The sequence below is a fragment of the Amphimedon queenslandica genome, unplaced genomic scaffold (assembly GCF_000090795.2).
Source record: "Amphimedon queenslandica unplaced genomic scaffold, v1.1 AMPQUscaffold_13337, whole genome shotgun sequence".
Classification (NCBI taxonomy): Eukaryota; Metazoa; Porifera; class Demospongiae; order Haplosclerida; family Niphatidae; genus Amphimedon; species Amphimedon queenslandica.
Window position 1 is genome coordinate 145,974 of NW_003546427.1, and position 11,691 is coordinate 157,664.

The 11,691-nt window shown below is 33.7% G+C and overlaps 2 protein-coding genes across 3 annotated transcripts in view; both read left to right on the forward strand.

Moving 5' to 3' along the window:
- The first annotated feature begins 20 nt into the window (after positions 1 to 20).
- On the forward strand, positions 21 to 4,991 carry LOC100633813 (synaptojanin-2-binding protein-like). The gene is made up of 5 exons (XM_011406507.2): positions 21 to 125; positions 3,572 to 3,708; positions 4,277 to 4,369; positions 4,749 to 4,787; positions 4,831 to 4,991. The coding sequence occupies exons 1-5, from the start codon at positions 65 to 67 to the stop codon at positions 4,927 to 4,929; spliced, it is 429 nt and encodes a 142-aa protein (XP_011404809.1). The 5' UTR covers positions 21 to 64; the 3' UTR covers positions 4,930 to 4,991.
- A 9-nt stretch (positions 4,992 to 5,000) lies between these two features.
- LOC100633940 (uncharacterized protein C19orf47-like) overlaps positions 5,001 to 11,691 on the forward strand; it is an 8,795-nt gene continuing 2,104 nt past the window's right edge. Inside the window, exons 1-9 of one of the 2 annotated variants that reach the window (XM_019998153.1) lie at positions 5,001 to 5,091; positions 5,136 to 5,196; positions 6,661 to 6,744; positions 7,079 to 7,166; positions 7,243 to 7,310; positions 8,048 to 8,131; positions 8,173 to 8,217; positions 8,541 to 8,721; positions 8,783 to 9,498. In XM_019998153.1, coding sequence (XP_019853712.1) covers positions 5,033 to 5,091; positions 5,136 to 5,196; positions 6,661 to 6,744; positions 7,079 to 7,166; positions 7,243 to 7,310; positions 8,048 to 8,131; positions 8,173 to 8,217; positions 8,541 to 8,721; positions 8,783 to 9,168 — 1,056 coding nt within the window. In that variant the 5' untranslated portion in view covers positions 5,001 to 5,032 and the 3' untranslated portion in view covers positions 9,169 to 9,498. The remainder of the gene's footprint in view (positions 5,092 to 5,135; positions 5,197 to 6,660; positions 6,745 to 7,078; positions 7,167 to 7,242; positions 7,311 to 8,047; positions 8,132 to 8,172; positions 8,218 to 8,540; positions 8,722 to 8,782; positions 9,499 to 11,691) is intronic. The other variant, XM_019998154.1, reaches the window with a different exon arrangement.

Sequence of the window (11,691 nt, forward strand, 5' to 3'; positions counted from 1 at the left end):
ACACAGCCTAAATTTGCCACACCCATGGACCACCTCTTAAAATTATCAAATCCATACGAATTCAATGTCTATGTCAAAGTCTAAGTTTATTGAAGAGACAGTAGTGTTAGACAAGCAGACAACAGGTTAGTATGACACCTGTCAGAGTCCTTTGTGTTCACTGTATCTTGTTTTGCTTTCAAACATTGAAAAATGAAAGACTACATGTAGGTGTAGCCATGTTCACCTACGTGCAAAAATTGAAAGCTCCTGGTGTGTAGATATGCTGTATGTATATTTAATAATTATGGCATTTCTGATGGAGTAAGGGTTCTATTTGGGATCTTGAAATGAAGTGTATAGTATACCAAAAAATTTTTTTCAGTAGCAAAGCAAAGCACTTGTGGTAGCAAAACAGAATTGTGCAGTTGTTAACAGCACTTGTGGCATAGGTGTAGAGTTGATTTTTACTTGGTTGGTTGTGCTTGTACCCATCAACCCCGCTGGATGGAATTCATCTTATATCTGGGATTTATAGAGCTTTTGCATGAACTTTTATTAAAGGGATGGTAGAGCTACATGTAACTTGTCACCATAGGCCATGTTCAGTGGCAAGAAATCCAAGAATATGCATGCAACAAATATGGGAATAGCAACAAACTGGGATTTTTATTAGATATATTATAATTTCCTGCAGAATATTATTAAGAGTTTTTCACTCATTATCTTCATCCCCTACCTTTCTCCAGCCTGGAATGTCAACTGAAATATTTATTCAGATTTTTTTCTCCATTCCACTATGTGCATGTACTTTTTTTACCATTGGTAGCCATATCCTCCCATTGATTACATCTGTGATAATTTAGTCATGTACCTCACATTATATTGTGTTGTTTTTAAAGTTAATTTTACAGTAAGTAATACAGTATAGCCAAATATGAGGGGAGAGCTGCATACGTCCCATCTAAAAAAAGTTTTAAATGTGCTTCAAAATTTGGCAAAAGAGCATGGGCTATAGTACATGGTATTTCATAATATGGTGCTGCATTGGCATGAAATTCTTAACACTCATTTTCTCCACACGCTAAGAAAATTTTGCTCTTGAATTGTTTTATAGGATAACAAGTTTTGTGTACCTGTAACAGTCTTCTAATACCACTGAAGGCATGTACATGTAAAACTGTATACATCATTTTGATAAAATAAATATACATGTAATTATAAATTGATGACAAATTTTATTTTTAAGCTGACACTATATTGATCAAAAAATATACCTGCAAAGGTAAAGCATGGTAGAAAAGTGTTAAGGTACATAGCCAAGAAATATTATGCCGATGCAGTACTACTGTAAATCTAGTTATTTTCAATGCGGAATGGTGTTTGAAAATTTCATATGCTACCTATAAGCAAGAGTAGATGATAGTTAGAGAGAGTGTCGAACTGCACTATGCTAGCTGGAATATGACTGCGTAGAACTAAGTCACGTGAGACCTGAAGCGTGGGTGTACCTACTAAAAGCATGTGTAGAAGTTTTCATAAGGAACAGTGGAGAACACTTGAAGAAGCTGCAGACATCATACTAGTACACTTTATAATCCTGCTGAAGCCTGTTATGCAGTACAGCTACAGCAGAGACTCCAAAACGGCCAGTAAACCTTGTTGAGCAAACTAGGCAGCCATTTTATTCTTCTCAGCCACACCCAGTATGCGGGAATGCCCAAAGATGTGCAAGAAAGTTCTACGCGGTCATATTCCAGATAGCATAGTGCAGTTCGACACTCTCTCTAACTATCATCTACTCTTGCTATAAGTATACCTACATGTATTTATCCCAATATATACATGTAAATAGGGAAAAGGAAATATTAGCAATTCTAAATTTAGTATGCCACATTGCTATGAAAATTACCATCACTTGAAATATACCAGATTTATGGTATTGCCCAAAGTTAATGAATCAAGCCTGGATACAGCCCTGATAACCTATCAGGACTGTATCAGTCAAGTATTCAGGCTTGTGATTCATTGATGTGAGGCAGTAGTACTGTATTAGAATGATAATTTTTGGCAGTGTACTTGTACTATACGTATAAGTTAAAGTAAAGTGATCATGTTTCTACATGTACAAAGTCAGCAGTGCTTTGAAACAAATATGGAGGTCTTTTAAATGCAAATACAAATACATGTACATGTACATTGAATTTGAATCTCTCATATACAGATACTTTAAACTTAATATTTACATGTAAACCCAGTAAAATACGGATACTTTGTATTTGACCCCAAGTCTGCTTATTGTCAACCCCTTATTGTTCACTAGAAGCATAATAAGGTTGATAGTGTCTCTATAGGTCTTAATTAATAAGAATCCAATATATTAACCAATTATTATTTAAGATATGGACTGTATGTAACTGGCAGAATTAGTGGTTTAATAACCAAGTTTCCGTAGAAGCAAAATTTTTTGTGCAGTAGCACCTCTTCAAAAATTGAAATTTTAAGGAAGTTTTGAGAATCCTACTGACAAAGTTGCCTCATATGATAATACTGTGTGTCTCAAATCAGTGCATGTGGCCTACTTGTGATTTTACATGTACTTTAGCGTACTGTTTTTCAAAGGGAAACTGAAAACCTGTCATTGCCTGTTTTTCTTGATGTTGTTTGTGGGAGAGAAACATAATGTACAATGTATCGATTCAATTCAGTATTTATCATTTCATTTTTTAATTTATTTTACTCAAAGCCTTCTATTTGAAAAATTACATATGGATGGAAGTAGAGCTAGGTGATAGTTTTGATTAGCATTAACTATTGCAATAGTATAGAAGCTATTTTGATGTGATAGTAGTATCTACATGTAAACTATCATGATACCGTAGGGCGCCTTTTTTTTAGGACTATAAATTATGCAGATTTTGCAATTTTTTAAAGATTCATAAAAATTACTTCTGCAAAAATCAAATTTTTATGGTACAATTTGGCAGACGGCATAACTTCGCGAAAATAATCCACGAAATAGATTTTTAGGCCAATTCGCAAAATTTAAAGCCCTTAAAAAAGGTGCCCCCTTACGGTAGTAGATCTGGCCAGCAAGACTTGGCATTCTTAGTGCTATGACCACATTTCAAGCTATGGCAATGTTTGAAGCAAGTGATGCTTGATATAGTGTTCAGTGTTGTAAACTTGAAAAATAGTAATGCCTACTAGTTATTAAACAACACATCAAGCTATAAGGTATCCTTGTACATGTATAAAATGCATACAAGGACAACATTGTGGTATATTTATTGTATTGTTGAGCAATATCATTGCGATATAAAGTTTATTGATTAAGCTATAACTCATAAAAGCTATTATGCAGTGATAGTTTCACTATCTGGAGAAAAATATTGTGATAGTGATTTTATCATTATTGGCCAGCTCATATGAAAGTAGAATTTTGTTCATAGGGTATAATTTTTCCAGGGAAGGTTTGGTACACTATAGTATTAAAAAATTATTTTATAATTCACTCAATCCCTTAATTCTCTTTATGATGTGGAGAAGTAAAAATACATATGCAGTGTATTTATGAATGCTACCTTTTTAGGTTTAGGTTTTACTATACGAGGTGGTACTGATGAAGAAGTTGAGGGTTTAAGAAATGGAATATTTGTAACCTCTATCAAGTCTAATGGTGCTGCAGCACGGAGTGGTCGAGTTTTTATTGGTGATAAGATATTGAAAGTATGCAACAAATGATGTATGCAGTGAAAGCATAATGCATAATGCATACACTTTTTGTTACAAGTTTATCATACATGTAAGCTAGGTTACCTCTGAAAATTGAAAACTCAATTTTTCAATTGGCCACAAATTTTTGAATTCAAGTGCATGTACATGTACAGGGGCAGCACTTTACTTGGAACAATGTTTGATTTAGTAAAATGTTGTTTCTGTATTTAGGTTTCATGGCACAATATAAATATTTATGTGATTTTAAGTTGTCACATTAAGCATGCATGTACATATAGTGTAGCTAGAAATTAAATGAATTGTGTAAAAAGTCAAAATTTCCATTTCATTCTTTAAAGCAGGAAAGAAATATATTAATTGTTTTTAAAATTATTTGTTTCCTGATTTTTGTGATTGAAGGCCTTGTTTTGCAGTTAATTCTGCTAATGTATTATGTATCTCCTGGTTATTTCACTTGATCTTGCTCAAGCCATTTGAAAATCCTTATGAAAGTAATCAGATTTTGTATTCACAAAATTCCTTAAATTACTCAGATGTTATTGTTTATTTTATCATTTAGATTGATGGTCATGATCTGACATCTGTTACTCATGCAGAAGCAGTTAATCTTTTTCACCAAACAGGAGACATTGCTACGTTATTATTAGAGAAGGTTTGTACTATCTCAGGACTCAGGAGTCCACTTAAGTTTAGTTGTGTGGTTTGTTTCCATTTACATTTACATGTACGTGTACTTTTACATTGTATATGTACTTTTTCCACTACATTATTGGAACAGAACCATGCCATTTTGACAAGTAGCAATTTTGATAGTGTTAACACAGTATTAGTCCCCTATTTGTGAAAGAGATCCTATGAATTTAATGAGTTTTAGTGTTTACATGTATGTGACAATGTATGTATTGTCCTAATTTGCATTTCTAATGGTTGCATTTGCAAGAGAAGTGTTCAACTCGAAGGTGTGTCAATTGTGTTTGTACACTAGTGTAGCTACTTTTTTTGTATTAATTATAGCATTTTTTTTACTGTAGAGGGTACCTGATAGTGAGACTCGTCTTCGTGGAAGATCAGTAAAGATATTCTTTCATTATTATTAATTTTTTATTTTTGCAGTTACTGTTCAGGAAAACATATTTATGGCTACCTTTAACAATTGTAGTCATAATGTTTGGATTGCCAACGGCATATGTTCTCTATAAGAAACTACGATAGCTCTATTATGCATAACTATCATCAATGTGTACAATAATGGTTAATAATTATTTTTAATTCAATTCTAAATTGGGGGCGTGGTGTGCTATTTTAATGGTTCAAAATGTCTTCATGGTTACCTTTTTTCAAGGATGCTGGTATACCTTCTCCTCTGGCAGAAAAGTGAGTATCTTGAAAGAAACACGTGCTAAAGTTCCCATTTTTAGATATTCGTCTCTATTTGAAGACAACCGTATCACTAGGGAAATGCTTTCTGATTTAAATAAAGTAGAATAATTGTGTATAATTCGACCATCATGTAATAGTATATGTAAGCAACCAAAAAACATTAAAAATGGGAAAATAGTATGATAGAATTGAAAAAAGTAGAGAAAGAAGGGGGTACCTGCAAAATGGCTCGAACTGTTACAGATATATATTTGTTGAAAGTAGTAGTTTAGAAGCTATTTGTACATGTGCATGTGTCCTTTTAGTTGTTTTACCAGCATGACCCTACAGTATACATTATGATTTTGACAGCATGAAACTGTCATAAGGCATGCAGTAACAATTGCCACTGCAGGTCTCATATAGTCTTGCGTAGCCAGACTCCTCCCCTTTTTTACTTGGGGGTGGTGGGGAGGGAGTCTGTTATACTGCCCATATCAAAGTTGTACAAGGAAGTGAAGTTAGAATTGGGAAGCTGTGCCGGATAATGGCAGTCGTTAATAATTAATATAATTATCTTGGGTGTGCCTGTTGCAACAAATTCAATATGGCCGATAAGAACAGTTAACTGTGTTTTCTAACTTTTCTTTGCTTTAAACTGTCATTAGTGGTACGTGGAAGGCTAAAAGGAGGAGTAACACTGCTAAGTTGTATCTTCTGAGGGTGACCTGCATGGTTACAAGTATAGAGAGTGACTTGCATGGTTGCAAGTGTAGAAAGAATTGTTCCATTATTATCAGTCCTGACATGCAAAAACACACTAAATTATACACATGCAATCAAGAAATATTAATTGCAATGTACAGCAAGTGTCACAACAGGTATTAAAATAGTCTCCTTGACTCAGTACAGACTTCTTGCAATGACATTTTGTAGGATACTCGTCATCTGTACTTTATTCCAAAGGCTGTTGTGGCTGGTAAATCTTTAATACTTCCTTTAAATCACACTCTGGGCAATGCTACCTCCCTACCTATACAGTAAGCATAAAATATTGACAACAATTCATATGATGTATGAAAAAGTCGTTTGCAGACCCAAAAGCACGTGTTAGGGTTGCCATAATCCAGTCAGGTAAAGAGATAGTCATAGATGCAAATGAACAGCAGCTTCAGAAAGCCTTTTCCTTAAGAATAATGCCAAAATGGGTAGAAAATTCTTCACAGCTGAAGGAAGACTGTCAGCCATCTTGTGTAGCCATGCACGTCCGTCTTTTCTGATTATACCTCTTTAATTAGTCTTTATTGCCTGATGTCAGTCACACTGACCAAGGCCGACAGTTGCCCTATCAACAAGTTAATGTAGGGCAGTATACCAGACTCTGTCCCCGCCATCCCCAAGTCAAAAAGGGGAGGAGTCTGGCTACGCGAGACTATAAGTCTCATATGACTCCTAATTTTCATATTTCATTGTGTGATAGAAAATTTGTTGTATGCAAACAGTGCATATCTGTGTGGAAGGATGTACAACTTTTTGTAATTTTAGAGTGGAAGCAAGCGGCTTTGTTATGTGTTGTTTTTTTAGGACATACTTCATGATGTAGGAATTGTCGTAGTTGGTGACATCATTGCTATCCTGAAATATGCTAAGAAGATTCATCTTCAAGCTGTTAGTTTATTACTTTATTTGTTAAAAGCTTTTGTTTTCTTTTGACATACAATGTACATGTACATTCTAATATGATCTACACTTAAGGCTGATTTATGCTTAAACTTAACAGAAGGTAAGACATTAAGTTAAGACAGGAAGTGTTGTATAAATCAATGGTCATGGTTAACTTAACATAACGATAGAAATTATTACTATATTTATGTTTAGTTAACTTTGGCCATTACTATTTGTACAACACCTTCTGTCTTAACTTAACGTCTTACCTTACGTTAAGTTCCAAGTGTGAATAGCCTTTAGTCATACATGTATATACTGTTTACCATTTACCCAGCAGGAATCACCAAGCACAATGAATTATCAATCAAAGAAACCAAATAAAGTTATTCCTGCTGTCACAGTCACGTCTACTGCATCTCCAGGTACATATGGGAAAAATACCTTCATATAGATATACATGTATATATGTACATTTTCTTATACATAATTATTATACAGCACTTGAACAAGATACAGTGGAAATATCTTCAGAGATGAAAATTTCAACTGCCAATTTACCAGGAAAGGTACATTGCACATATAAATGCATTGGAAATATACTTTATTTGGATTAGTTTTTGGCTTTTTGAATTACATATTTTAAAGTATTTTCAGTAAATTATGTCATGTTGTTTAATATTTTTGTTGTTAGAAACATATTCAAGTTGTCACAAATTTTTCTGCGTAAATGGACCATTGTAACAGGAAAATTAATCCTTCTATTTTTTGGAGGAATTTTTTGAATAAAAGGATTTAAAATACATGTACATGTACATTAGTGTTGTTCTACATGTAGTTCTTATTTTTCAAATAGCTTTAGTTTTACAATGTAGTTTGTAGTTTCAAGCCTTTAGTTGTACTCTTTGTTCTACTGGTGTTGAATCTGTTTTGTACATGTTGGTGCCACATGGACACATGTATTTCCTTGTAGCCATTGATAATTTTGGTATGAATGACATGTTAAGCTATTCTTTGTAAATTGAAGTGACACTTGCTGAGCTGTTTTTGAATGGCTTTTTAGTATGCAGTGCAATCATGTAAATTAAGCTTGGACTTAGCCCCTTCCATGAGGGAGCGGAGAACTTTTCTTGCCAAATTTATCTGGGGTACCATAGCTTCATTTACATGCATATCCAGCAATTTAACTTAATATCGTTAGTATGATTTTGTGCCTTGTGACATCTTAGTGTACTTGTTGTATGCTTTGTTGCTTATTTTTCTACTGAAGTTTATGTCTTTTATTTCTGTCATTAATTGTGTTAAGGATGACGAAGTAGTTGAAAAAAAATTTGAAGTTGGAACACTTCATTCAGACCGAATGTTAATTCATGAGGAAACGGACCCATTGGTTAGTTTTAGTTCCTCCCTTTCTCTTCAGCTTTTTTTCAGATACATGAAGAGTATACTACATCAGCTTATGAAGATAGGATGAAGGTTTGTTTATCATTAAATTCTATCTTTATTTTGAATACAGAATTTTTGTAACAGCTCATTCATTAATTGTAGTCTAAGATTAATTGCATGTTGTGTTTAGCATACATGTATTAAATTTAATTCATAGATCAGCATTGGTGTGATCACTCTCCTTGTATAGTGATTGTGCCTTCAAAATTTAAAATCCCTATCTGGTCATGCTGCAGTTTGAATCTTAATGGTGCTTTTCTGCTTGGTTTGGTTTAAACAAAATAATTTTATATTGCTTAAATTGGTTGAAATACTGTACATGTTAAAATTAAATGCATTTGTTTATTTTTCAGAGAAAAGCAACTCAGCCATCTCCTTTTAAAGTTGCTCAAAATGATTCATTCAACAAGCCTACCAATAGGATTGTTTTCTCGTCTTTAAGAGGAGGTCTTGAAGAAAATTCTTCTGGTAGTGGAATTCAGAGAAGCAAGAGGTTTCTAGAAGCTGCTGGCTGTTTTCATAATCCAACAGCAGGTGCTCATGTGTACATTGTCATGTACATATATTTCATGTAAATGATATATTATTTTTGTAGATGTGAGGTCATCAATTTTTTCCCGGTTGGAAATACCAGCATCTGTTCGTGATAGGCCTTTTGAGAAAACTAGTGTTAAGAGTAGACTAGGAAAGAGAGTGGATGAAGAACAGTTACTTTCTTCTGGTTCTTTTAAAACTGCTCGACTTTACTCTGATGCTAATGTTGGTGAAAGTGCCTCAACTATTCATAGTCGACTTGGTGAAAGAGAAGAATTGACTTCAAGTGGCAGCGATATCTGTACACCTACTATGGTTGCTGATACATTTAGTAAACATTCTGATGTTCATGCCCGTCTCAAGAAGGGAGGCATGACTGTATTGGGCACAAAAGGACCTTTAGGAAAAAGGCTAGGGGAACATGCAGTCTTTACAAGACTTGGTTAAAAATTTTGTAATTAAAAACATTGATTATTAATATGATTGTACTCTATGTTTTAATTTTTGTTTTATGTTGCCCCTCCCTGTCATTAATAAATCAACAGGGGAGGGGCTGGTGAGTGGTAATTACACAACTCAGCTAGGTTATGTCACTAGTAAGCCTACAGCAGTAGTAATGTTTCATGGTAGTTCGAATGAGCAGAGGCAGAGCTTGAGGCAAAGCGATAGCTCATCACTAACTCAGGAAGATGAAAAAAATGAAGTCTCATATTATGTGAATAGATATAGAGGGGAAGAAATAAGCTATAGCTGGTCATGTCTTTGGGATGAAATCAAGTGAGTCGAGGGCTGATTGTAGTTTTTGTGTACTTGTGTTCCTTGTTTGAACTAAAGTCATACAAATTATATTTATAGTAAGTTTTGAAAATGGAACATTTAGGTTCTAGCTACATGTAGGTACACCTTTTCTTAGTCGATAAGCCCTCCACTATTTTATGTAGTCAAAAAGGTCTATTTGTCAGGATTTTGTTATATGTTCTTCTTTTCACAAATATTTAGAATATGGCTTTAATATGATAACAGCATTTATGACTGAACAATTTTGTTTCAATCTTATCCCTTTTGACTGTTATCAAAATTGATAAACATAGGTCTTGATATTGAACAGAAATTGTGAAATGAGGTGTATTATCTATGCCCCATCAAGTATAATCATAGATTTAATAACTACGTAATGAGTATGTATACATAAAATGGAAAATGATCACATGATCCTATTCAAATCAATATACGTCTACAGTAAGTATGTCCCTACAGACTTTGTAATCATCTCTTTTCTAATCTCCTTTAGCCGTTTTATGGAAATGGCTAAGAGAACTGCCTGATTATATGTAGCTGGAAGCATTAAGCTCCAAGGCAAATATACAGCTTTAACTGTAACTGGAAGTTTACTTCATGATTTTCATGATTTGAATTTTGACATTGTTAAAACTGTGGTATGATTGCTTTGTAAAAATGAGTAAAAGTGTCCTTTTTTAATGTGCGTGATAATTGTGAAGTCTAATCAACCTATAACTTGCTTAGAATAACTAAAACTAAACAAGTCCTAGTATGAGAATATGCACCAAAAAGCTACATGAGGATAGGATACTTATATTATCACAAGCACTTAGTACAATAAGACATGAACTTCCAAAATGTCCATTTTCAGAGGCCCATCCATTCAACCTATATCTTTAGATAGAATTTGAACTAAGGAAAAAGGACTGTACTACATAAAAATGCAGAGTTTTTGACATGAAGATAGGCTATTAACCAATTAAGCCATAGACCATACAGTGAAAAAAATAAAAGCTTACATTAATTTGTGCCATCACAAAAGTAATTTTAATAATGATAATGAGCCGCGAGAGGCGAAAATTTTGTCAGCAAAACTATGTTTAACCGTCACAAAGAATAGTAATGAACTGTTGAGGTGTGCATTGTACATAGCCCAATTTGGCTACATGCTGTGCAAAGGAAAGTGGTCTAGCTACATGGCCATGGACATTAGAGTGAATGAACGGTGTTAGAAATGGGGCATTTTAGTATACATCACTAGGATACATACCGTAATTTGGGAAATTTCCAATTAGAAAATAAATCGGATAATTAATTTTTAATAATTTTAATTTTCGGATAGCAATCTTGTTTCGAAATTAAGTTTAATTCCAATATTAAGGAGTAACAGTGAATGAATTTGAAAAGACATCAAGGAGCTCAATGGTAGACCAAGAGAGAGTGGGCATGAGCGAAAAAGAAAAAGTAGAGGGCACAGAGAAGTACTGAAGACAGCTAAAGTTAAGCCACATGCCATGGATACCGAAATTCCTTTTACCCAAATATTTTAATATTTAATTGTTTAAAATTTTAACTTGAATTTTTCTACCCATCCGAAAATTAAAATTATCCGAAAATTTCTTAATTACGGTATATGGGTTGACATTTGCGTTTATTATGTAACAATTGGAGCTGTCTTTGAGCAAGAACTGTCCTTTGAGGCCTGTCATTCTAGCTGTTGTTTTCAGTATACATTGTATGTTGTTACTTCAAGGAAGGCAGAGGAGAAATGCATCTATCCATGGTCTATTTTTTATTTTGCTAGCATCATACATGTAATTTGTACTGGCTCTGAAATGAGAATGTAATTATAATGACATTTTGTTTTGTACCCTTATTTCAATAGTATTAGACAGATTACAGTAACTGATTTAAACGTTGAATGGAGTATCAAAATGTGAAGATGGCCACTATGTTTTGGTTGAAGATATAGTCTATGTCTTCTGTCATGATGAATTTAGTTATAAGTTTGAGAGGTTTGTTTTGTAACCTTAACATAAAGTTTAACAATCTGTGACATTAAAAAGTATATCATGCTAATGTTTAGAAGACACTGGAGGTGACCAATACAATTTGTGGTAATTCAAAACGGAAGATATGAAATTAATTTTATGTGTCTCTCAACATTACCAAGAGTAGGTAATAATTAGA